The sequence below is a fragment of the Electrona antarctica genome (genome assembly GCF_951216825.1).
Source record: "Electrona antarctica genome assembly, chromosome: 18".
NCBI lineage: Eukaryota > Metazoa > Chordata > Actinopteri > Myctophiformes > Myctophidae > Electrona > Electrona antarctica.
Genome location: NC_136799.1, coordinates 10,826,857 through 10,854,754, shown reverse-complemented (window position 1 = coordinate 10,854,754; position 27,898 = coordinate 10,826,857). Strand labels below are relative to the sequence as shown.

Genomic DNA, 27,898 nt, shown 5'->3' with positions numbered 1-27,898 from the left:
AGAACTATAGCCTACAGTATAATAAGAATTCAAAATTTAGATTTTGTTTGCATTTGATTAGATAGGCTATTTGTAACTGAAGCTGAATAAATATGATGGGGACATGGCATTTTAGCATACCTACTCCAATCAAAAGGTATTATGTTATATTTATTTCACTTTATTAGTATAAGATAACCTTTTTGGAATTAGTGTTTTTGCTTATTTTACACAACTGTATTATGACATGGGGACACAAATGGCACCGAATATACGAATACTGTTTTGTGCCATGAGCATTTTTGTGTTATAGACGAGTGTTTCCAAATATTCCACATTTCATTGCAAGATTTATTGAAAATAGATCGATCTATCGCGAGCATGCATAGGTTTTGTGCTCGAGTCGTTTTCCTATTCGTGGTTGCTTATTTCTCTCACACACTAAATATGGCAACTGAATGGCTGTTTTTGGATTGCAGTGTCCTGAGAGCTGAGCTGTCTCCAGTTCTGCAGTTTTGAGGCTCCGTTCTTTTGGCAAATCTAGAACTTCCTGCCAGAGAGCTAGCAAATTTAAGACATCCGGTTGCTTTCAGAATAAAAGCGTGGTTAATTAAATAATTATTACATTACATTATTAGTATTGTTATTACATTACAGTTATTGTGAAGACACACATTATGTTTCTGTGTAAAAATAAGTAATTAAATAATGTAAAAAAGTTATCTAAATGGATAAATGCCCAAGTCCATGCACTGGAGTGCCCAAGTCCATTCACTGGAGTGCATGGACTTTATAAAGTGGACACTGGACAAAAATCCCTGCTATGTATCGACTAGTGTGACATACACACATGTCCGGGGAGACCTCCTCTACAACACCACACTGTCCGCTAAGCACCAGAGGTGTAAAAATTTAATTGGCACACCATACAGCGAGGTGAAACATAAAAAAATGTCCCATTTCCAGACTAAAGTCGACTAAAGTGGACACTGGACAAAAATCCCTGCTATGTATCGACTAGTGTGACATACGCACATGTCCGTGGAGACCTCCTCTACAACACCACACTGTCCGCTAAGCAGCAGAGGTGTAAAACAAAAATTGGCACGCCATACAGCGAGGTGAAACATAAAAAAATGTCCCATTTCCAGACTAAAGTCAACTAAAGTGGACACTGGACAAAAATCCCTGCTATGTATCGACTAGTGTGACATACGCACATGTCCGGGGAGACCTCCTCTACAACACCACACTGTCCGCTAAGCAGCAGAGGTGTAAAACAAAAATTGGCACGCCATACAGCGAGGTGAAACATAAAAAAATGTCCCATTTCCAGACTAAAGTCAACTAAAGTGGACACTGGACAAAAATCCCTGCTATGTATCGACTAGTGTGACATACGCACATGTCCGGGGAGACCTCCTCTACAACACCACACTGTCCGCTAAGCAGCAGAGGTGTAAAAATTAAATTGGCACACCATACAGCGAGGTGAAAGATACAAAAATATCCCATTTCCAGACTAAAGTCAACTAAAGTGGACACTGGACAAAAATCCCTGCTATGTATCGACTAGTGTGACATACGCACATGTCCGTGGAGACCTCCTCTACAACACCACACTGTCCGCTAAGCAGCAGAGGTGTAAAACAAAAATTGGCACGCCATACAGCGAGGTGAAAGGTCAAAAACTATCCCATTTCCAGACTAAAGTTAACTAAAGTGGACACTGGACAAAAATCCCTGCTATGTATCGACTAGTGTGACATATGCACATGTCCGGGGAGACCTCCTCTACAACACCACACTGTCCGCTAAGCAGCAGAGGTGTAAAACAAAAATGTAACAACAGACATTGTAATTACTGGTGTTGGAACACTAATGTCTGCATGAATGGTAATGGTAGTACTATTACTGTGAAGTACTATGTAGATCGACCATTAACAGTCATAGTTAAGTACTACCACTGTCCTATAACAGACTACTGATATGCAAAGGATATGTAGATCACTACTATCACACGTGTGCCATATGTGTGAAACATTGATAGCTCTAAATTAGGTTGTTAACGGCATGCATGCACACTTGAGTACAGCCATTACTGCCCACACACACACACACACACACACACCAGGTGGAAAGTAACCAAGTACTTGATTTCATCCCCAACCAAACAACAACCCAACCATCTTTCTTCTGGCTGTCCACCACTGGCTGGGCGGTGCCCAGGTAATGAGGTGACAACGATCAATCGTTGTCACCTCATTACCTGGGCACCGTCACCTGGGCACCTGGGCAATCGTCGTATTACAAATGGAATGTCTTTGTTTCAACGATCAGCTCCCATTTGTTGTCATCAAACATGGGAGTGTCCTCCAGTTTTAATATAAATTGAGGTCAGATAGAACTGACTTTTAATTCCAAGTGACTTGCGAAGTTGCATGTAACATGGCAGTTTTTGGCAAGCGTCACACAGTGCTGCGATGGCCACACTCTGAGGTTTCCAAGAAGCGTCACAGGACAGTGATTCCGTCAGTGGACATCATCCAGGACAAAGAGGTACGTCTCATATGGCTATATATGGTGCGTGTCTTGAGTGTACAGGGTTTGATGAGGTCAGATCAACAACATATGGAATTTTAAAATGCATGTTGTAGTTCCTTTAAAAGGTAACTAGTAATGGGTAATATATTACTCAGAGGTCAGAGGTCAGATCAACATGCAATTCATTCTGTACTTGAGTGTACAGGGTTTGATCAACATATATAATTTTAAAATGCATGTAGTAGTTCCTTTAAAAGGTAACTAGACATTGAGAATGTTATTGAATTAAACACAAGTCACAAGTCCTTTCCTAAATTCTGTGATATCTTGCATTCTAAATGGATTTTGACTGTCTGTTTCTTTGCGCAGTTTGTTTTGATCATAGGCGATTCACACCTCAGAGCTCTAGTTGATGGGTTCGTGGACATGCCAGCCAGCCGGCTGGCATTCGGATTCATGTCAACGCCAGGTGGATCAGCGGACCATATCAGAGAAGAGATTTGCTCTTCAGCCCTTCCCTACTCACCCGACTTAGTCTGTCTTCTTGCACCCAGTAACAACTTGACATCCAGCAAAACGATTGAAGAGGCCGCCACAGCGTTTCAGAGACTGCTTCGCACAGCTGTCTACAAATGGCCAAAGGTATACAACCAGTGAAATCATGTCACCAAATACATATATGTCTCTTCCCATGCAGACTGTTATATTTCTTTCTTCTTTTTCATAGGTCTTTGTTCTGGATTTTCCCCTCCGTCGGGCTGATTTCGAGAAGGACATCAGCTTGGATTACCAGCAGCATCTAAAAAATGCGTACCACCGAATCTCTGCTCAAATGGGGATTAGATACATGTCTTCAGAAAGGAACTTCCCTCACTCAGAGAGGTAGGCCTACTCTATTTTTTCTTTATAAATGTTATCACACGATTTGGTAACATTTTTTTCACCCAGTGTCAATTATCTAATCTGTAATCCTGGGCTCTACACTCCCTCAGCCGGCTGTGGTGCAGTGACAGGATCCATTTGAGTGACGACCATGGCATGGTTGTCCTGAGTGAACTCATCTGGCAGACATCGTACAAAGTTCTACATGTGAAAGAGCCAGTGGCCCCGTACCGAGCAGTGCACAGTCTACCAGTTCGTCGCCATCGTACAGGCTGCCAGCAGACACAACCAGCTCCACATCCTCCCCGCCAGCACCACAGGCCCGCAAGGAAACGGGGTTCGATAGGTCATGCTGACAGGCAACGGGAACTGTCAGTAGCTGAACAGAAACTGATGGCCTTTAAGGTACAATATGTTTATTTATCATGCTGATTTCCATCTAATTTACATTTACTGTACATGCAGTATCTAAATTGTTATAATCGTTCTGCTTATTTCTTTTAAAGGATGCTGTACACAGGGGCAGAATCGTCTGTGTCCGTTCCGTTGCTGTGGTCTGCTCCCCTTCCTGCTATCGGGCCTCGACCTGCACACCGGCGGAACCAGCATCCATCCCTTCACTGCGTCAGAGGCTGAGATGGAAGAAGAAGTCTTCACCCCTCACTGAAAAGCTAAGTGCTGCTGTTGATTTTGATCAGGCCTGCCAAGGCTCAGGAGAAGTGTTGAACGAGGGGAATGTGATTGCAGTAGTGCAGGTTGGAGAGAGTGTGAGGAAGGTTGTTTTACACCTCTGCTGCTTAGCGGACAGTGTGGTGTTGTAGAGGAGGTCTCCACGGACATGTGCGTATGTCACACTAGTCGATACATAGCAGGGATTTTTGTCCAGTGTCCACTTTAGTTGACTTTAGTCTGGAAATGGGACATTTTTTTATGTTTCACCTCACTGTATGGCGTGCCAATTTTTTTTTACACCTCTGCTGCTTAGCGGACAGTGTGGTGTTGTAGAGGAGGTCTCCCCGGACATGTGCATATGTCACACTAGTCGATACATAGCAGGGATTTTTGTCCAGTGTCCACTTTAGTTGACTTTAGTCTGGAAATGGGACATTTTTTTATGTTTCACCTCGCTGTATGGCGTGCCAATTTTTGTTTTACACCTCTGCTGCTTAGCGGACAGTGTGGTGTTGTAGAGGAGGTCTCCCCGGACATGTGCATATGTCACACTAGTCGATACATAGCAGGGATTTTTGTCCAGTGTCCACTTTAGTTGACTTTAGTCTGGAAATGGGACATCTTTTTATGTTTCACCTCGCTGTATGGCGTGCCAATTTTTGTTTTACACCTCTGCTGCTTAGCGGACAGTGTGGTGTTGTAGAGGAGGTCTCCACGGACATGTGCGTATGTCACACTAGTCGATACATAGCAGGGATTTTTGTCCAGTGTCCACTTTAGTTGACTTTAGTCTGGAAATGGGACATTTTTTTTATGTTTCACCTCGCTGTATGGCGTGCCAATTTTTGTTTTACACCTCTGCTGCTTAGCGGACAGTGTGGTGTTGTAGAGGAGGTCTCCACGGACATGTGCGTATGTCACACTAGTCGATACATAGCAGGGATTTTTGTCCAGTGTCCACTTTATAAAGTCCATGCACTCCAGTGAATAGCATTTATCCATTTAGATAACTTTTTAATTACTTATTTTTACACAGAAACATAATGTGTGTCTTATAGCATCATATAGCATCATTTAAATGCTTCATTTGTATTTTTAATGTGCAAATTAAACTTTTTTTCAATACTCTAGAGGGTACTCTTATTTTGAAGAGATCGTCCACCGGAAGTCTTATATTTGCTCACTAGATTTGCCAAAAGAACAGTGCTCAGTTTGGACACATATATAAACAACAACTCCGGGGCCCTGGGGGGGACTGGACTGCTGCTTCACATCTAGTAGGCCTACAGTATGTCTATGGCGTCTCACGGCAGCATGATGTGGTGCTGTCGCCTCATATCCAGACAGAGAGGTGCATGCAGCGGCAGGGACTTCACAACACACGCGGCGGGCAGACTGCTGTCACCCATCAGCGGTACCAGTGGGAGCGTTCAGAGGTCTTCCAGTGCTATAAAGCAGCAGGACAACGAAGAACTTCACGGAGGAGACCCGAGCCCACTGCCCAACTTCACCGCTGCATTGAAAACTAGGCCAACACAGGTGATTATTATGTATCTGTCATAGTCTATGGATGAATGATTAATCCACGATTATGGGTTCCACGTACCCCCATTGATTTTTTGAGTTTTATCTCCGTGACAGTGACTTGGACTACGATATAACTCATTTCACCCATTTGCACACTCGTAACGTGTTTGGTTCCTAATCCCACCAAGTCATTGAAATTAAATGAAATTAAATCTATATTTACCCAGGGTATCTGGGCTAAGCTCAAGAACTTGTTTCCAGCCAGGCCCTGCTCATAGAACACATTTCATCGTAGTGGTTCAATGCCTTGTTCAAGGGCACTTCAGCGGTGGTAATTTTAACGTGTCGGACGGCTGATTCGAACTAGGAACCTTCCGGTATCAAGACCGCGCCGCTATCCGTTCGGCCACCGCTGCCACTTGCCATTCTAGTTTATGACCCTGCATGCACTCTGAAGCCATTGAGAGAACCAGCAACTGTTTATTGACTGGACCATTTAAAGTAAACTGATAATAGTTTACCATAATAGGCTCAACAAAGTGTGTTTATTTGTCAAATACTGTGTATTTTTCTTGTTCAAATCCATGATCTGGGCGAGGTGTTATTTCTACTATTCCCCACTATTATTGCTTATTACAGTATTCCCACTATTCCCCACTATTATTGCTTATTACAGTATAGGCCTATGCTACTGTATATCTGAATATTTAAACAATTATTTACACCACGAAATTACCCGGATTCAATGTGGACTACTGCAGATTTCACCCCAGTCTGACCTCGAGTGTGGATGACATTTCACAAATTGCATAATAGTTGTTTTTTTGCACAATAGTCATAATCACAAAAGCGTTTTGAGCTTGTAGATTGGATATTTCCAGTATTCATTCACCCTAACCCCTTTCAAGTTTAAGGTTATTGAATTATAAGTTATTTGTCATGCTTTTTGTTTATGAAGGCTAGTAAAAGGAAAACAAAAATGCAAATTTCATTCATGTATTCCAATGTTCAACGACAGAAATGCAGTTAAATCGTAAATAATCGCAATTATTTTGAGACAATTAATTGTCAAGTAAAATGTCATAAACGTGACAGTTATGTGTTTGTTCAGCCTGGCGGACAGGCACTATGCAGCTCAGTGCTTTCAGGGTGAGTGACCTGCCGGGGCAGAATATTTCACAACATGTATAGTAAGGGTGTCTCCAAAGTTTCATTAACGGTTGTCAATGATATATAATTCATGAATGTCAGAGTAGAATAGACTCATGGTAAAACGAGGACCCAGTCAGTATGCAGTCCCGGACCCTACATTGTAGTTATTGTTTTTGTATAAAGGCAGAAGAGAGGGGAATCATAACATATTGGCTCACATACTGTACCTATAGTATAGACCAGGGGTGGGCAACTTTGACAACGAGAGGGCCACTATAGTTCCACACTCACTCCAGAGGGCCACTATAGTTCCACACTCACTCCAGAGGGCCACTGTAGTTCCACACTCACTCCAGAGGGCCACTATAGTTCCACACTCACTCCAGAGGGCCACTATAGTTCCACACTCACTCCAGAGGGCCACTATAGTTCCACACTCACTCCAGAGGGCCACTATAGTTCCACACTCACTCCAGAGGGCCACTGTAGTTCCACACTCACTCCAGAGGGCCACTATAGTTCCACACTCACTCCAGAGGGCCACTATAGTTCCACACTTACTCCAGAGGGCCACTATATTTCCACACTCACTCCAGAGCCTGAGGGCCACGTTGCATATTACTGTCATAGCAAAAAATAGCCGATCTAGAAGCTCAAAACACGTCGCAATGCAACGCGTTTTGAACTTGTAGATCATTTTTTTGCTATATTTGAATTGAAATCCTATGTTAACTTTATGAACTAAATACAAATACATTGGATGATAAGATTTTCACACTAGTAATTTGCTGAAATCAATAATATATCAATGTTCGGATATTAACCTGCGGGTCGCATTGAGTGATGGTGGGGGCCGCATGTGGCCCCCGGGCCGCCAGTTGCCCATGTATGGTATAGACAATTGATCTGTAGTTAACCTGCTAGCTGCTGTGTCTTAACTCTTCTTTTTGCCTGTTGCAATTACTTTAACCTTTTTATGTCTGAATTATTGTTAAGTATTTGAAATATGTCCTGCCTGTGAAGCACTTTGAAATGCAACCCTGTATGAAAGGTGGTATACAAATAAAGTTTATTATTATTATTATTATTATTATTATTATTATTATTATTATTATTATTATTATTATTATTATTATTATTATAATACCACTATTCGATCCGGGAAAGCATCTGTTAGTTTAGATTTTAGCCATAGGCCTACAGTTAGTAGCAACCTACGTTTTTCAGGCAACTATTATATTAGGATATTAGGATTTAGAACTGTGGTTTAGAAAAACAGTGGTTCTCAAAAATAGCAGCATGGCACCAAGTGAACATTTTAGAAAAATCTTGAAAGTGGCTGGGGATCCCTGGCACAATTGTTTTTCAGATGGGAGTCCACAGCCAAATATATATATATATATATCAATTTGGGGGACCTTGGCACGGAAATGTTTGAAAGCTACTGAGGCATTTGTAGAATCTGCCTGAGGTTGTAATGGGTTAAACTGAAGTAAAGCAGCCTTTTATTAACATCCGAAGTCCCCGAGTTATTTTCAGAAACACGTGCTTCTCGGTACAGTAATAAACAGGGAGAAGATTGTTGCTGCACTGTGGCCTTAGCGGATTGTCTTGTTAGTTGTGTTTGTCTCAGGTCTCAGGTCCACAAGCATCAGCTCATTCAAACTTTCTACCATATATTATCTGTTTTCTGCCTCACACTGAGGCACAAATAGTCCCTTACTGCAATTACATTAAGTGGATCGACAAGCTTGCCTGTAAAACAAACAGAACAGTGAAGAAAAATCACACCCGTGTGAACTGAGTGGCGCATCCCCCCCCCCCCCCCCCTCTCTGTCTCTCTCTCTCTCATTAGCAGGCAACATGCAGCACTATCTCTCTCTCCGTTTCTGGCACAACAGCGCCACTTTTGGTACTCATTGGTACTGGTCACACGCATAGTCACACACAAACACACATAGTTGAACACGGACATTGCTAGTTGAACACGGACATTGCTGTTCGTTGGAGTGGTTGCACCACTCAAAAACATACTCTCTCCCCATGCCTTCGGCCTGGTGGAGACAACAATGCTGCCTTTAGGGTTGTTGCAATGGATCGGAGAAAACAACCATTTCTTAGCCTGTCGATTTGGCAAAGCTTTCTTTACCATGTGTACATGTATCTATCTATTTGAGAAGATCCGGGGAAAAAAAACAGCTAGAAAAATGTTTTCATAACCTTTTCCTTTTGGCTTTTCTTTTATTTATTTGTTTTTACCCAGGAACTGGCTTCCCCTGGGAGTCGGAGACGGAAGTTAGATGAGGACAACACTCCCTTTTCAGCGTTCCTGACTGACAGCTTTGGTCGTAGGCACAGCTATCTCCGCATCTCACTGACAGAGAAGTGCAACCTGCGCTGTAAGTTAACGCTGGGCCTCATCGGAGATCTCTGCCCACTGAAACGTCTGGTGAAATATAGGCCTATCTCACAGCCCCCTTTCCACGCCCCCTTCCAGTAGATAGTGGTGTAATTTAGCATTTACACGTTTTTTTCTCTGGAGAATCTAAGTACATTTCCTAATGTAAAAATGTGACAGACCAATATTATTATGAAGCAAACAAGATGGTAAATCAGCTCGAACAGATAGAACAAACCTTACCTTGAGAAAACAAAAGTTGTAGACTTCTTAAATGACCTCTGTTAACATGTAGTGTCTATGGAGTGACGTCACGCTATCACCACTAGCCCCGAAAGGGGGCGGGGAAATTCTGTGAGATAGGCCAATTCAATGAATGGGCTAAAACAAGGTGGAACCAATGCGAACACTTTAGGGCGGTCCTTCAGATTGGGACTGTATCAGGATTGATTTTCAAAGTGGGCGTAGGTTTGTTCACGCTGGTGTTCTCCGCCATTCAAACCCATTTAATGAATTACCAGGGTCACTTACCAAAAGTAGTTAATCTAGCATCACAAAAGTCTTCAGTCTTCCCTAGCACAAAATCTTTTCAGATGGGGGTCTGCGGCCAAATACATAATTACATATTAATGTGGGGGTGCTTGGTATGAACAAGTTTGAGAACCACTGCCCCATAGGGTCACCTTCAAATGGTCAAACTGATTTGGGTTCCGAAAGGAAACGTGTACTAGAATGAAAGGAAACATTGTGTACTAGAATGAAAGGAAACATTGTGTACTAGAATGAAAGGAAAGACATGATTGAATGCTATTCTTTAACCACTTCGCTGTATACGCCATTGTATGTCAAACAGCAAAAGATAGCTGATGTACAAGCTCACAGTCACGACACAAATCAGCTATTTCGCCAAAAGTTCGCCTGTTTTTGCAAAGTGTTAACAATCAGAACATTAAAATTGTATGTGGCAATGCATTGCTCAAAATGGTGGGGAAAACAAATTGAATATTCCTCACCTTCATGAGGCCACAGCAGGCTCCCCTTTCTCCAAATGCTCTGAAGGGATTCAGAGCTAAAACCTCAAAAATGTTCCTTGACCAAACGTTTCTTCTTCCAGATCTCAAAGTGTAGCCACCCCACAACTCTGTGGTTTATCCATTTCTGATTATGGTTTACTGTATTGGCCTTAAAAGAGTCTCTTTCACAAACCACCACCAAACACTATCCCACTCTTTTGATACTTAAAATGGAACCCCTGGCTGCCTCACTTCCTGTAGTTATAGCTGTTCCGGTTACCTCACTTCCTGTAGTTATAGCTGTTCCGGTTACCTCACTTCCTGTAGTTATAGCTGTTCCGGTTACCTCACTTCGTGGAACTATTGCTCACCTGCTTTTCCCCCACAGCTCCCCCTATGATCAAACCTTGTCAACAGAAAATGAATGACCATATTCAACTACACAAACATTTTTGAGTGGTGTAAACCACTCCTACAACTGGCTTTTGTGTGCAGAAAAAAATGAGCATGGTTGCTATGTTCAAAATAATTTCTGACGTAATTAAATCACACCCGGGTGAACTGGATGACCGTAGCAACCATGGTCATTTTTTCTGCACAAAAAAAGCCAGTTGTGAAATCACATCCGGGTGTGATTTCATTACGTCAGATCAGAGCTGATCAGGCTATATAAAACCTTACACCACTCAGTTCACACGGGTGTGATTTTTTCTGTACACTACATTTCGGGGTTACATTATTCAACCATATTTTAACCAATAACCCTTGTTAACACACAGTATGTTAAATTTCATTTTCTTTCAATACTTACACATACCAGAGAAGGAAATACTTCACAAATGTATGTGGCAGTGTCACATGTTTGTTCATGTTTGCCTATTTTTGTTGAATGTCCACCTATTTCTGGCAAATATCATCTGGCTGTTATGACCTGCTCAGAATAGGAACAGTTCTCAAAGTGGGGTTCCCAGCAAAGTAGCATCACAATCATTTTAACCACTTTATCCATTGAAAAAAGCAGATCTAGAAGCTCACAGCATGTCACTTCGTGCCGCACTGCAAGCTTGTACATCTGCAATTTCTTTAGCGGTGCCTACCACTTCAACTAACATGTGTGTCTGTCTGTCCGTCCGTCCGTCCGCCCCCACGTCCCCTTGAGTACGGAAATACCCCTGGGTGACCTATTAATATCGAAAACGTGTGTATGTATGTATATACAGTAAATATATTTTTTTAACATAAATCTTCTCTTCTGCCAAACTCTTTTCAGATGGGAGTCCGCGCAGCCAAATGCATACTGTATCAATTTGGGGGTTGAAAAAAAGGTTTGATAATTACTGTGGTTGGGGTTCATGTGGTTAAAGTCCTGTCCCTCTTTCTCAGGTCAGTACTGCATGCCGGAGGAGGGGGTGAAGCTCACCCCACGCAGCCAGCTCCTCACCGCCACGGAGGTGCTGACTCTGGCTCGTCTTTTCGTCAAGGAGGGAGTGGAGAAGATCCGCCTCACAGGGGGAGAGCCCCTCATCAGACCCGACGTGCTGGATATCATTGGTAAGGTGCCCTTTTGGAGATGGGGGGGAAAAAGTGGGGTTGATAAAAAAGGCCAAACAGCTTTTCATGGGTTGCGAGTAAGTTTTGCTTTTTAAACTAAGCAAAAACGTTTTTAAATTATTATTTTTGAAGAAAAAGTATGTTTGTACACTACTGAGTGGTGCATCGGAGTAATGAAGTAGAAGAGCAAAAAAGGGGGCAATACCAAATGTATCTTTGTGCACAATAGAGAAGGCAACCATGTCAGATTCATACTTTTGTGACTACACTCCTTAGATCAGGGGTGCCCACACTTTTTAGACTTGAGAGCTACTTTCCAAATTACCAGCTCAACCAGATCTACCCACCAAAAATATATATTATACCATTGCTGAAAGTAGACCCCTTTTTTGTGCAAAACACTTGACAACTGACAACTATTGCATTGTGGGTTTGAGCTGTCCTTTTTATGTCAATCCAATGAAGTCACCTTAATTCAAGTGGCAGATGACAAAAATAGTTTTTTATTTATTTAAATTGTATATTTTAGGGACATGTCATGTGGTCTACCTGTGTGATCTACTGGTAGATCACGAGCTACCTTTTGGGCACCCCTGCCTTAGATGATGACATTCGGCAGGTCTGTCAGGCTGTGTGTACAGTAGATACTGTGTCACCTGTCAGTCACTTAAGCTATGTCTTGGGGTTGTTGTGATAACAAGGAGTGTCTTAATAAAAAAGTGTCACACCAACCATGCCTCGATTTTTGCAGGTTCTTTTATCTGTTTTACCAGTGGCAGTTGAAAGCTGCTTTGCACATACTGTACATTTATGTTGTTGTGACAGTTTGGCCAGCTTGCCCTCCCTGCAAATAAATGGCTTTCGTAATGGCTTTAACTTCATGACTAAGCGAATGTTGTGACAGGCTTTTACTTTTCGACAAATGGTCGTTCAGGAACCAAAGACCATCAATGATTCATAAACCTGCGCTTCCGCCTGTGGACTAGAGTTGTGTCACACAGGACTAAAGCAGGGTTCTTCTCACCATGCATTCTTTCAGTCTAAAGGCGATATGCATGAGAGTGGAATGGATAAGATCACAATGTCGAATGCATGGTTAATGTAAATGGGGGGGGCATAGCGTACGTACAGACTTAACAGTCAAGCATGTCAGGGGGGGGGGGGTGATGTGGTACATAGCTGAGCGGGGAGAGAGGCCACCTGGGAAACGGACAGTCTGAAATCCCCCCGCGAGAACAAATGTGTCTACTATCCAGCGATAATGTTCCAGCGGACAGAAGCCATGTGAGGAGGATCAGCAGTATATTGACATGGTCACCTGACTGATCCCTGCTGGGACCTCACATGAGACAAAAGTTAGAAATAAATAATCTTGATTATTGATTGATTTGAAGTCATATCGCCCAGCCCTAGTGGGAGACACACTTGAGGGAAGTGGATTATTTTGTGTTACAAAACACAAACCAACAACAGTGGTGTGTGTGTGTGTGTGTGTGTGTGTGTGTGTGTGTGTGTGTGTGTGTGTGTGTGTGTGTGTGTGTGTGTGTGTGTGTGTGTGTGTGTGTGTGTGTGTGTGTGTGTGTGTGTGTGTGTGTGTGTGTGTGTGTGTGTGTGTGTGTGTGTGTGTGTGTGTGTGTGTGTGTCTGTGGTTGGTCGGTCGGTCGGTCGGTCACATGGAGTTCACCATGACAGTGACACAGTTATTAAAAAGATGGAGCAGATATGCCAGACTCCACCGCAGTCATTCTGTCGTCGGCTTTGTTCTCATACTAGTTGCACATCATTCATTCTCTGTCTCTCTGTGTATTATATTTCTCAGTAACATTGTAGGGTGTGGTTATTGCACTGATAATACTGTTGATATTGTCAACGATATCGGTGTATCCTGTCATGTCGTAACGGCACTGTGAGTTTGCTTTCGTTTTGCCCAAACATAGGTAGGCCTGTCGCAATTATTACACAATCACCAAATTGCAATCATTTGAGATAATCACAATCATCTTTTTATGTTGAAAAATGTTCATGCATTTTCAAACATTTTCCAAAAATAGCGGAAAGAGCTGATCTACAAGCTTACAATGCATCAGGCATCACTTTGTAAGCTTGTAGATCAACTATTTAGGATTTAGAAGGCACTTTTAGAATCGACCTCGGGTCTAAATTTAATTGATTTTATCTGTATCTGTACGTTAACTACTGTGCTGTCTCTCTCTCTTGATAGCGGAGCTGAGGAAGTTGGAGGGCCTCAAGACCATTGCGGTCACAACCAACGGCATGAACCTGGCACGCATGCTGCCCAAGCTAAAGGACGCGGGCCTCGACCTCATCAACATCAGCCTGGATTCCCTGGTGCCTGCCAAGTTTGAGTTCATCGTCAGAAGGAAAGGTATGGCAGTGTCGCAGGCAGTGGACTGCTGCAGCGGCAAACTCCTCAGATGTAGGGGGCAACATTTTAATCAGACCAATTATTTTGAATTAAATAATCCATTGGGGGGATAAGTAAGCCCATAGGGCAGGAGCCTATCTCGTGTTACTGTAGCGTGAGGCAGCTTGATGTACAATTACACCCCCTGGACATGACGCTAGTATGTCGCAGGGACTTACCCCCAATCTTTGGTCTTTGGTATGACAACAATGTAAAAATACATCACAAATGTATTGGGGGGGAAGTAACCAATAAAATAATCGCTAATTTAAAAAAAAAAAGATTTCTAATCTCTGAGCAGCTACAACAGTACGTCTTGAAAGTGCACAGTCTCACATAGCTCTGACAATGCTATTTTCATCTTCCACTTATAACCCCCTGGCACCAGCAGATCCTTTCTTTTATTGCCTAAAAATCAATACTTGTATGTAGTTGCCAACTGGGTGCAGCCCACTAATTTACTTAAAGAGCGCGAGTGCTTTTAGCGCACAGTGGGGGGCCAGAGGGGTGTACAGGAGTTGACAGAGTGACAGAGCTCTCGGCGGTAATGTGTCTGGAAGATGGACTGAGTGACTTTAAAAAGGGAGAGACTGAAGGGGAGAACTAGAGAGTGACAGTAGGAGCTTTACTCAGGGCCGTCACAATCATGTCATTTCACTTTTCAATCAATTGTCATACAAAATAATTGTGATTAACGATTACATCTCTTTGCCTTTTAGGCTTTTGGAACAAAGCAATGAACGGGGCAGATATGACAATTTTTTAATATTAAACTTAAATATACACCGCAATGACAATGAGCGGTACTAATAATGGCAACAACAAAAAATGCCATATTTAATCCATATTTTTAGACTTGTCTGAGTGTTGAGCAAGACACTGAAGCCCTCGCTGCTTCTGACAGCTTCCACCTGTGTGTGTGTGTGTGTGTGTGTGTGTGTGTGTGTGTGTGTGTGTGTGTGTGTGTGTGTGTGTGTGTGTGTGTGTGTGTGTGTGTGTGTGTGTGTGTGTGTGTGTGTGTGTGTGTGTGTGTGTGAAATACACTGTAAAGCGAATTGGATAAACTAAAGGTTCTATATAAATGCAGTCCATGTGGCCTGTTAAAATGTCTCTTCACCTAGCTATAGATGACATCTATGCCCAAATTACTGCACAATCTACGATGGGTGCCTTTTGGCATGAACTCAGGCTGTTTAGTTTAGTTTCTCATTATTGTCCATTTGACAGCTATTGTGAGAAGTCACGTACGGCAGAAATGTACCAGCCGTAGACTCGGGTGTGATGGAATATCAATTCAACTAACAGAAATGAGATTTTATATCTATGAAAACACAATAATCAATTCTTTTGTTTTCATCTAAACGAAAGCTTATTTCTACGAACCAGACCTCGCCATACAGAAAGTTAACAGGTTTATGACAATGTGCTCTTGTCCTACAGTAAGTGACAAGATATGGAGAAGTGTGCAATAAATACGATTTGTGTAGTGTTCAAAAAATAAAATTAATAATGAAATGAAATAAACTAAAGCAAGACAAAACTAAGCAATAACAACATTGGTGATGGGAACAGAGACGGCATGAAAATGAAGGTTTTTCCAAAACATTTCGCCTACAATTACAGGTTAAGCTGTCGGACACCTTCATTCAGGTCATGGTAAATTCCTGTGACAGTTTTACCACAGCCCTCTTATCTGTTGTGAGTTTTATGGCTTGCTAGTTGCTACACGTTCACCAGCCTTCCTGTTCTCTCACAGCCATTCTTGCCTAGAAATACTGTATGAGATTGCATAAGAAACGGCTTCAATGTTTGTGCTGGTTAAATACTGATGTCATAAACCCAAATAAAAGTGTAATGCTATGAATTATTATTTTAGGGTCGTTCTATGATGGGACATACCGGTAGATCGTTTTTACCAGGAAGTTTACTTGCTTTTTCTCAGGGTTCCACAAGGTCATGGAGGGCATTGACAAGGCCATCGAGATGGGCTACAACCCGGTCAAGGTAGAGCGACACGCATGCGCACGCGCACACGTACACGCACACACACACACACACACACACACCCTTTCCTGAAGAGTACAACAGGATACATGTGCGTACTGAACATCCCCCAAATTAAATGAATGGTGTTGCAATTTCAGTCGTAATGACCTATAATACGTTCGTAATAAGGTAAATTAAATGATTTATTTGAATTTGTGTAGATGCTAAAATGCTTCAGTCAATGTTACCCAGACAAGGTTAGTAGTACTGTTTGATGTGAACCTTGTCATATCATGCAATGGGACAGATGAAAGCAGCAGTTGAGTCCTACATACACACTACGCACAATGCGATGCAACTCATTGTGAGCTTGTAGATCTGCTATTTTCTAAAGATTTGTATAGATTACAGTCTGCTTTTGGTACGTTAAGTACATTTTGATACCAATACTTTTGTAATTTTACTCAAGTAAATTTTGAATTACGACTTTACAAGTAAAATTACTTTTACTTGTGTTTCTACATTGAAGTATTTATACTTTACTATTTGAAAATATGGATCTGGAACTTCGGGAAGATAACATTTTTATTAGAAAAACAAACGGTACTGGGTTTGGTGATGCTCTATATTGTCTGAATCAGCTTTGTTTATGTTTGTTTACATACTAAAAGAGTGACTTTGAGAGCTGTTTCAGCGTACAATGTAAGTCAATGAGGAGCATATTTGGAATTATCAATTTCCAATCACTGGAGCAATTATTTTTGATTTCTTGTCCACATTTGGAGTTAAATCACCAAAACCTCGACCAAAGTGGTCTTGCACTTAACCCATTTTGGGCGGGAACCCCTTTTGGTGTTAGCATTATGTTATGCTTTAGCCATTGAAAAATAGCAGATCTACAAGCTCGTGGCGTGCTACGAGCTTGTAGGTCTGCTATTTTTGAAAAATCGAAGAACGACTGACAAACAGCTTTTTCAGAAAACTGTCAGGATGTAGAAGACATTTTTAGAATCTGATCTCAGGTCAAAATGCACTTAAGTAAAACATGTGAATACTTTTTACACCACTGGTCATAGGTGCTTGGTACCAGATAGTTGGTTAAAAGCTGATACTTCTGTGACTGTGGAGAGCAAAGGTCCGTTTCTCAGTGGATTTATCATCTATGAAGGTTACAAAACAAATTGAGCCTCCATACCCCTCGCAAAAATGTGGGCAAAATTCGTGAGAGCCCCAAATCCATATGGCTACCATTAACATATTATGCTTTAAGTAGCATGTGACGTGTCAAATTAGGGGGTTTTCGTGATTCTGAATCCATTCCAAGTATTAGTTTTGCACAAAAAACACTCCTTGGGCTAAATGCCATAACCACTTGCCCAAATGTGATGACCATATCACATTTGTGATGACGGATGTGGCATTCTTACCTAACTAAAAGCTCTCCTGGTTCTACAGGACAATTTGGCTACTATTGTCCACTCTCAGAGTTACAGACCCATAATAATAATAATAGTAAGGGTCCATTTTGGATCTCTGGTGAGATACACTGCAGAATGTCCCATCATGCAGGTGAACTGTTTTTTGTGACCAAGTTTTTGAGTGGTGCAACCACTCCAAGGAAACCTATGTTTGTGTGAGTGTTAACCTATGTGTTAACCTATGTTTGTGTGTGACTCATGTGTGAGTACCAGTAGGGGCGCTGTTGTGCCAGAAACAGAGAGAGAGAGATAGTGCTGCACTGTTGCCTGCTAATGAGAGAGGGAGAGGGGGGGGGGGGGGGGAACAAACATGTTACAATCTCCCACCTACACATCCTGTCACTTATCCCTCCCCATTTTTTTCCTTCAACACAGGGCTAACCCTCTCCCCCCCAACCCTCCCACAAACCCACCCTCCCATTGGTTATAGTTGCAAAAAAAAAAAAGACGTTTCACAAAATGTATGCATGGCTCTGCAGGTGAACTGTGTGATCATGCGGGGCCTCAATGAAGACGAGCTGCTGGACTTTGTTGCCCTGACGGAGAAGAAGCCGCTGGACGTGCGCTTCATCGAATACATGCCTTTTGATGGTGAGTTCTAACCATAGACATAGAAAGGTAGACAGAGCCTCCTCTGGGGCGTCTGTACCTCGAGGGAAGGCAAGGGGACATTCGGTAGACCAATCAAGAGGCAATGTAAACGTCTGTTTTCTCATGCCAAATAAAGCTACTTTGTCCTGTAAAAGGTGCGTTGTGATTGTCCAAATGGCCAGTAGTCACTTTGAGTGGCCAGCGTGCCTTCCGCACTCCCGCTTGATTTCCGCCTACCCGCACGATACAGGTCCCTCCAATGGACTGCAGTGGCGAATGAAGCATCTATGGTTCTAACCACATCAGTGATCATTTCATTGACTAAAACAAAAAAAAATAATGTTTTTCCTATGCCAAATCATAGTGACAATAGCGTAGCGTTAACATTTTAGCTGTGGAAAAGGTGTTTTGATTTCTGAACTTGTCTATCTATTTTGTGAACTGCCTTTATATTTACATGCTTATATCCTTTGCAGGTAACAAGTGGAACTTCAAGAAGATGGTAAGCTACCAGGAAATGTTAGACCACATAAGACAGCAGTGGCCCACCCTGGAAAAGCTTCCCACCGGACACACAGACACTGCCAAGGTCAGAGCCACGACATTGTAAAGCTTAAACCGCTTGTGTTTATAACCACGCCTCGCTTCTGTGGGCAACGCGGAAGTGCCTCTCGTCTAAAAAAAACTTGAGCCACGTGAGGCAACAACGAGCGAGCCAAAGCGAGTGTGTAGTTCAAATGTTTAACACAAATTTGCCATATAGTTTTTGATTCCCTCCTTTGTTTTCCTTCCCATGGCAGACATTTAAAGTGCCAGGCTTTAAGGGTCAGGTTGGCTTCATCACCTCCATGTCTGAACACTTCTGTGGCTCCTGCAACCGCTTGCGCATCACTGCCGACGGTAACCTCAAGGTAAGAGCTTCACTTTGACTCTGTGGGTGTGTCTGTCTGTGTCTGTGTCTGTGTCTGTGTGTGTGTGTGTGTGTGTGTGTGTGTGTGTGTGTGTGTGTGTGTGTGTGTGTGTGTCACACAACAAGAATATCGTTTGTCTGTATCGGTTCGAAAACTCATGTCCAAAACCGTTACTTTGCAGGATTTAAATTCAAAAGTAGTAGATCTTACAAGCTCAAAACATGTTGCTCCGTGCTGCGCTTTGAGCTTGCTGTAGCATGATCAAGTGGGGCGTTACTTTCCCCCAAAAAAACCCATAACATAACATATGAAGATATTAGGTCTCTTCCCTTCTGTATTGCTGTATGTTTCAGACTGTCTGTTTCTCTCCACCCACTCAGGTGTGTTTGTTCGGTAACACCGAGGTGTCCCTCAGGGACGTGCTGCGCTCCGGGGCGCCGGAGGAGGAGCTACTGCAGATCATCGGTGCTGCAGTGGGCAGGAAGAAGAAACAGCATGCAGGTAGGGTGTGTGTGGTTTCCCAAACTGTGAGTTGGGACACGTATGTTATGTCGCTCGCGGACCAATTTGACCAATTTTTCACTGAAGAATTCCATATTATAATTTTTTTAATCTATACATAATTCTTAACTTTTTGGACGGGCGCTAGCCCCTACTCGGTCCAGCTTTGAGCGTGCGTGTAAACACAAACATTGTCCTAAAAACAAACATTAAATGCCATTGAAAATGAATGGCCATTTTTTAAGACAAAAATGAGGACGCAAATTGTGATTGGTCCGAATGAGATTATGCATGATGTATGATGATAAGAGCGCCCCTCACTTCTCATGGGTGTGATTTTTAACTATTACAATGATGTCTTCCTCTACGCAGGCATGTTCAGTATCTCCCAGATGAAGAACAGACCCATGATCCTCATCGGTGGGTGATGTGGCTGTACGTAAAATTGCCGCTTTATGGTGCCTTGATAAATACACTGCATCTTCACATAGTAACATAACAAATGTTTGCATGTTACTGGGAATGTCGTCACTGTCGGGTGGAAATCTTGTATCTTCATATTTATTTACAGTGATGGAAAGTAACTAAGTACATTTACTTAACTACTGTACTTAGGTACAATTTTGAGGCACTTGTACTTTTCTTGAGTATTTCCAATTTCCAATACTTTTACTTCTACTCCGCTACATCTCAGATCCAAATATTGTACTTTTACTCCACTGCATTTATTTGGCAGCTTTAGTTACTAGTTATTTTGTAGATTTGAATTGTTATTACTTTTTCCACCACTGTTTATTTATCCCTCAGTAAAAGCCTTCCACCAGGCAGTGACAGTATATTAGTTGTGTTCTTTCATTGAGTTCTGACATTGGCCCCCGGCCTAAGTTAATACCCTCCTTGTCTGACAGGCACCACGTGCAGAAGGACTCTTCATCTGCCAGAGTCCCAAGACAGCCAGGGGACGACCGCCCCCTCCGTTTCCCAGCCTACAGACCCACTCCTCACCAGGCACACCAGGTCTCCTCAGCTGTACCGCTCGGGCAGTGAGGGAGTCCTGGGTGGTGAGGACGTTCCGTGCCTTTCAGACAGTACTGTTTCAACAGGGGCATCTAATGTTTACCGCTCGGGGACCTCTGAAAGAGGGGCTTCCCGTCTTAGTTCGCATGAAAATGAAGGAGACCATCGTGAGACTGGCAGCTTCTGCACCGCAGCACCCTTCTGTTCGTCTGCGTTTGTTCATGTACTGCCTTTCGCCCGTTCTCGCACCGTGAGAGCGGACTATGCTACACGCACAAAACCACAGAGTCATTCTGATGCAGAATGTCTCTGGTACGCACACACCTGGAGTCCCAATGTCACGAAGAGACACTTGACGGGGACCCCAGGAATTAACATGTTTTGCACACTACTAAAGGATGCCAAAATAAGTTCCTCCAAACACCACAGTGTTAGACTATGCCACGGACAATCTTCCAGAGACGACCACAAAGTGATCTCAACGCAGCCCGATTCGGACCCAAATCTCCCCGAAAAAGCCGACAAGGTAGACGGTACGACCACAGCCAAGCTGACCCACACGGACGCTCAGGGCCGCGCCACCATGGTGGACGTCGGCGGAAAATTCCCAACTCGCCGAATGGCCACGGCGCGCGCCACCATCATCCTCGGCCCCGTCGCCTTCCGGCTGCTACGGGACAACCAGCTGGCTAAGGGTGACGCTCTGGCCGTTGCGCAGCTGGCCGGCATAATGGCTTCCAAGCAGACGTCGGCGCTGATCCCGCTCTGTCACCCGCTCCCCTTGGACCACGCCTCGGTCTCCTTCGAGCTCGATGAGGCGCGAAGCGTCGCAGTGGTCACGGCGAGCTGCCGCACCACGGGCAAGACGGGCGTGGAGATGGAGGCGCTGACCGCCGCCACGGTGGCGGCGCTCACGCTCTACGACATGTGCAAGGCGGTGAGCCACGACATGGTCATCACGGACATACAGCTGCTCACCAAGACAGGAGGGAAGAGGGACTTCCACAGTCAGCGCTGACCATTTCTACCCTTGTCCATTACCACCAAAAAAAAGTGTCAGTGGTTCTCAAACGATTTCATTTCAAGGACCTCCAGTTTGGTATGCAATTTGGCCACAGACCCCAATAACTACTTGGACAAATGGAACCGAATGGGCCTGTTAAGGTTGTTATGGTCCATTTGGTTCCATTTTTACACTCTTTTGTAAAAAAAATATCAAATTTAGAGTTGTGAAAATGTATTAATTGACTTTCACTCACTAGTGCGTGAAAATCCTCGAAGGTAGCGTCGCTGTAGAAGCAGCGTTCAATATGGCCTGGAATACATGAAGATGAAAATTCATGTCACAACTCACAAACAATAATAATACATAATATAAACATGCTTAAAACTCTGATGCCAACACTTTACCCTACATTTAGTAAGTAAAGTAAATATGTGTTTGTATTGTGTCATATTTTAAGTGAGTTATTTTGTTAACTGAAATGAATTATAATGTAGTATGTATAAAGTATAAATCAGGATTAAGTGGTTTACTCTGAGAGTTAAAAATGAATTACTGAATTGAATGCATATTACAAACTGAACGCCTTTTCAACACATTAATGAATGCCTTTCTGTGACATGGATTGCCAAATTTGTCATCTTATGCTGTATAGCACAGTCTCATGTACTGTAACTGTAGCATTCTGTTGTAGCATTGTTGTAGCCCACAATAGCATACATCACCAAGAAAATACAATATACAGTAACTGATTTAATCTCTGCTCTTACTGTGTATGACATGATTTAGCAGTGTTTCCTAGATTGGGTAACTGTAATTTCAGTGCCACAGAATGTATTTTTGATTTTGTTATGCCTATATCTATCTGCAACATCATTGAAAGCAGAGTTACAGTACGTCTCTGTACCTCTAGATGTCTCTCTTGTCACATTTTCATGTAAAGTTTTACTGCAAGCTTATTAACTGAAAGACTAATAATACACTATGCTAATGAATAATCTCAGTGTATCGGAACAGCCTTTCATAACTGTTTGTAATACCAATCTGTGAAAACCAAAAACATAGAAAAGAAAGACTAAATTAATTATCCGTAATGTGATTTTTTTAGGAGCAGGGTCATTACACACTGGCGAATTAGCGACGCAATTTATTGGCGAATGTGCGAAAATGCGACAGTTTTCGCTCTTTATTTTTTCGCTCCGGTGTCGAATTTTGCAGACATTCGCAGGCGAACTGCAACACCTCTGACCAATCAGAATGCAGCCCAAACTGCGTTGCTGTGTATAAACAGCGGCGTACCGTACAATAGCTGTCAACAGAGCAGCAGCCGGTCCGGCTACGCAGGTCGGGATAGCACAGCAGCACACACTGTGTACCCCTCCTAAGCCAAATTCCAATACCCCAAATCTCGGCCACTCGCTCACTCCCACTCGATCACTCGGGGTCATTCCAGCTTGACCCCGGAAATGGTTAACGTTCCGATTGTTAAAGTGCTCCATCGAGGAGGAGAGTGGAGTCGAGTGGAGAAGCCGAGTGGGCTCTCCGAGACAGCATAGAGCGAGTGTACATCAGGTGCAGGCTCGGTGGGGTATGTCGTCTCCTCGCTGCGGATTTCCGCATCACGTGTACATGTTTTTTTCCTTCTCCAGTGACATAAGTCCGCCTCCTGCTTGAAACCCGCTACTTTGCACCCCCCCCACCCCCCATCCACTAGCTGCCAGCCATTTTCCAAAATGGCCTCCACCTGCTGTTATTTTACAAATTCAGGTTCTAGACCACCTAGGCTCTTCATTCTGGTACAGTGCAGCAGATAACCAAAACAATCGTTCAGTTTGTGATAAAAGCATGACATTTGGTACACATATAGCCAAAGGCATCCCGAAAATAATTGGATGTGGAGGCATCATGGATTTTCAACATGGCACCCATGGCAGCCATTTTTCTTATGAATGATGGATATAATATGATATTTCAGACTCATTTACCATATAGTATTTGGTAAGTGTCTTTTGCATAATTGAAAATTGTCATTGAATATTCAAGATGGCTGCTGAAGTAAATAAACTAAACAGAGAGACTGCTTTTCTCTCTATAAAGCCCATAAACAAACGTACCAAAATACTCAGAAGAAAGTACTCAGAATAACCGCGGAGGCAGACAGGCAAATTAATGAGGGTTTCCGAGTCCAGATTTATTGCATAGAGTACAAGTCACAGCCACATGGGGCCAGAGCCCCATGGCTACATCCTTCAGCCTGAACGGCCTTCAGGACACTGCCCCACAGACAGATAGTTCTGTAGATTTTATACAAGCCTAATACACATTACACAGTTGAGACAGTCGCCAAATGGTCCCAGGTCACTAGGTGTGGTCACAGGAAGAACAACAAAGACCTCTGTCTAGAAGCTGCTATCAACAAGCTAGATCAAAGTAGGCCTATATAGTAAGGGCATTTTATCAGGTATTTGACCAATCTGGGAACTAAATCGTTACCAAGAAATTTCTTCACCAATGTGTTTCTAAAGGTGTCTAATAACATATACTAAAAGTTTGAAATTCAACTCCCGTGGGAAATTTAGTTATTAGCATAATATGTGACCATACCCCATAACATCCTATATAAGGCAAAAAAGTCCAAATTTCATCATTCTTTAAGTAGCATGTGACATATGAAACTAGGGGGTTTTCATGATTCTGAATCCATTCCAAGCATTAGTTTTGCACAAAAAACACTCCTTGGGCTAAATTAGGCCATATCCACTTGACCAAATGGGCTGACCTCATCACGTTTGTGAGGCCGTTTTCCCCCCAAGGAGTGTTTTTTTGTGCAAAACTAATGCTTGGAATGGATTCAGAATCATGAAAACCCCCTAGTTTCATATGTCACATGCTACTTAAAGAATGATGAAATTTTGACTTTTTTACCTTATATAGGATGTTATGGGGTATGGTCACATATTATGCTAATAACTCAATTTCCCACGGGAGTTGAATTTCAAACTTTTAGTACATGTTATTAGACACCTTTAGAAACACATTGGTGAAGAAATTTCTTGGTAACGATTTAGTTCCCAGATTTTCATAGATTTCTCTTACTAATAGCTATTTAGCATAGATGCAAGCTGTGGTGAATGGTGCCTAAATGTCTACCCAAACACGTAGCCTGAGCCTCTCACCCATGAGGATAGACGAGAGACTCAGGGTAACACTTTTAGTTTAAAACAGATATTTTATGCTATATTAATGAAATGTGGTTCCATCAGATACGACACTGCCATTTTTCAAGATGGCAGCCATCACTTGTCTGATATGGGTGATCTCTGTGTCAAATCAGTAATTTTTTTCAATTTTTGAACTTTGGATTTGGCCAGAAGCTTCCTTCTACCTCACAACTGAATATCAACAGGGCATGTGTATAAGCTCAGAAGCCCATACAGCCCACGCAGTCTTTTTCCCGTGGCCAACATGCTTGACACAGTGTCACAACCCGTCAATGCATGGAACACTGGTAGTTTGTGTGCTTTCTCCTGCCATAGCCCTGCTGCAATTTAATGGGCTGCTAAGTATCGGAAATTGCTTATGGTGCTGACTATATGTGCATGACTATGGCGCTATCTCTACGGTAATGACTATGTTGCTGACTATGGTATACTGACTATGGTGCTGACTCTGGTGACTCTATGGCAGGGATAACCAACCAGGGGTTCGCGAGCTACCAGTAGCTCGCACGAGCCATTCAAGTAGATCCCGGTGTGAGCGGGTGTCAGACTGACAGGCAGTCCATCACTACCAATACACAGAATGTGCATTTAGAATAGCTCGCAGTGGCCTGGGCCATGGCTCAGTGGTCCAGGCACCTTGGCTGGTAATCCAGTCTGGCAGTGTGCCGCGGGTTCAACTCCCGATCCCGACGGCCTTTACTGCATGTCTTCCCCCCCATCTCTCTCCCCATTTCCTGTCAGCCTACTGTCTGTCCCTCCATTAAAAATTAAATAAAGGCGAAAGCCACAAAAATAACATTAAAAAAAAATAGCTCGCAGTGATGGCCCCAGACATGTGGAGTTTGTTTGTTTGACTATTATGCACAACTTCCACAATCTCCACTTAGAAGCTTGTTCACCTATGATCAAAGTTACAGTAGCCCTTGCATGGAACTAGTTGTGACAGTGCATTCCTTTAAATCCTGGCATGCTCTTTTTATCGTTATCTAATCACTCATCATGTACGTACATGTACATGATGGTTTTGACTCTTATCTTTCTGTTTCCATTGTTCCATTGTCATGCATGACATTACAGCTATGCAAGGTCTAAGACTGTCTCTAGGATGTCTCATCAAGAATCAAGATGTCACCAACTATCGAAGCTACCGTACCAAACCAAATAGTTTCGGTTTGATAAGGTAGAACTGGTAGAACTTGATCTCCTCATGACCTCAAGCAACCCTGTCCTCTGAAAAGCAAGCAATCTCTACAATAACCATATAACACGCACCCACTCACCTCTGCACCTAAATGGCCCTTTTCTCATGTTATGTAACATGCGATGGAAGCACTAACTGTACTGATGAGACCCAATTATTGAAACCTCAAATATGGAATAAACTGTCATCATGCCACAGTTAATGACCGTCTTATAGTCACCTGGTGGTCGTAAGGTTTTCTTTAACCCTGGCATCTCCATTTTGTTTGGGCATGTCATTATAGGCCAAGTGCCGTAAATTGACTTTTCTGTAATATTCTAGTATAATTTAAAAAATGTGCAGCACATTTAGTTTATTATGTATTCATGGTCAAATTATTGATCACACAAACAGGAAGGTAGGAGCGCACACCAGTAGTGGGGAGGTGCTGACCGCAGGAAATAACTATGACTGAGAAAGGAGAGAGGCCGCACAGCTCGTAGTCACGATGCCATCAAAATCTGTATTGATCACAAATGTTGTGGCATGAGGAAGGAGGAGAGACCCGCACACCGCCACTTGCTGGTTCAAGAACTTTATTTTAAAGAGTCATAGCAACGTTTCGGCCTTTCGGCCTTCTTCAGGCATAGTTTGAGAATAGGCTGACATTCATTAAATACACAACAGTAGGTTTAGACAACCAATCAAATTGTATATAGTAATCATTCATCAGATAGCAGCTGTGAAGAACCCAGTCATGTGACTTAAAGGTGCAGTACTTCTGTAGAACATTCCTAGTATATTATTGAAAGTCACCAATTACAACAATACAGGGAATAATATATAAATCATGCCATAATACATAAGGAAATCAACATACAATTAAATAAGTAAATAAATGTCAAAAAGGTCCATACTCAAACAAGAGTGGACATAAAGGATAAAAAAGAAGATGCATGGTGCTTTTAGTACCCCACTGGACATGAAGTTCAAATCAATAATATAATTAATACATTTTATGGATTACAGCATAACATTTAATAATAGCTCATCATTCAACCCTTTCGGGTAGAGGGTTTGCAATGTGTGTATCCAGTAAGCCTTGCGTTGTTTGAGAAGGACATCATGGTTACCACCTCTGGCTGGTAGTTTGACTTGTTCTATACCAATAAAGCGAAAAGTGGAGATGTCATGTTTAAGATCATTGAAATGAATGGCAACAGGATATTCACGGTCATTTCCTCGAATAGAGCTCTTATGTTCACTCATTCTCTGTTTTAACTGTCTAGTAGTTTTCCCAATATATGCTAAACCACAGGGACATTTGATCATGTATACCACATGGGTTGAGACACAAGTTATAATGCTGTTAATCTTGAACTTCTTGCCAGTATGGGGGTGATTAAAAGAGGACGTCTTGTGTGTATTACCACACTGGGCACAATGGCCACATGGATAATTGCCCTGTGGCAGAGGACTCAATAAGGTCTGTCTAAGTGAAACCTTAGGGGACTGAAAGTCAGAATGTACAAGTTGGTCTTTTAAATTCTTTCCTCGTTTAAAAGAAAACAAGGGAGGGTACTTAAATAATGACAATAATTCAGGGCCAGAGACTCAGAGGTTAAAATGTGCCAGTGCTTTTTGAACATAGCCTTTATCTTACGAGAGTGAGGAGAATATGTGGTGACACATGCTACCGAAAACTTTTTTCTTTTTTCTTTGTTTTTGTCAACAGTTCTGTATATATACTTGTGTCTCAACCCATGTGGTATACATGATCAAATGTCCCTGTGGTTTAGCATATATTGGGAAAACTACTAGACAGTTCAAACAGAGAATGAGTGAACATAAGAGCTCTATTCGAAGA

The 27,898-nt window shown here is 42.6% G+C and overlaps 1 protein-coding gene across 2 annotated transcripts; it reads left to right on the top strand.

Moving 5' to 3' along the window:
• The first annotated feature begins 5,291 nt into the window (after window positions 1–5,291).
• On the top strand, window positions 5,292–22,737 carry mocs1 (molybdenum cofactor synthesis 1). 2 transcript variants are annotated; one of them, XM_079527731.1, is made up of 11 exons: window positions 5,292–5,616; window positions 9,020–9,155; window positions 11,551–11,718; window positions 13,940–14,104; window positions 16,086–16,147; window positions 18,087–18,198; window positions 18,675–18,787; window positions 18,999–19,109; window positions 19,490–19,610; window positions 19,983–20,030; window positions 20,519–22,737. In XM_079527731.1, exons 1-11 carry the CDS (start codon window positions 5,368–5,370, stop codon window positions 21,643–21,645), a joined length of 2,412 nt encoding a protein of 803 aa, XP_079383857.1. In that variant the 5' UTR covers window positions 5,292–5,367; the 3' UTR covers window positions 21,646–22,737. The 2 variants fall into 2 exon arrangements, with proteins under 2 accessions (XP_079383857.1, XP_079383858.1); XM_079527732.1 differs by having other exon boundaries at window positions 19,983–20,045; window positions 20,519–20,659.
• The last annotated feature ends 5,161 nt before the right edge of the window (window positions 22,738–27,898 follow it).

What these genes read in the sequence shown, in the direction of transcription:
- mocs1 (XM_079527731.1), top strand. Translation starts at nt 5,368, where the DNA reads ATGTCTATGGCGTCTCACGGCAGCATGATGTGGTGCTGTCGCCTCATA. An exon ending in TGAAAACTAGGCCAACACAG is followed by an intron (nt 5,617 to 9,019) that starts GTGATTATTATG and finishes GTTTTTACCCAG; the next exon opens with GAACTGGCTTCCCCTGGGAG. An exon ending in CAGACCCATGATCCTCATCG is followed by an intron (nt 20,031 to 20,518) that starts GTGGGTGATGTG and finishes CTTGTCTGACAG; the next exon opens with GCACCACGTGCAGAAGGACT.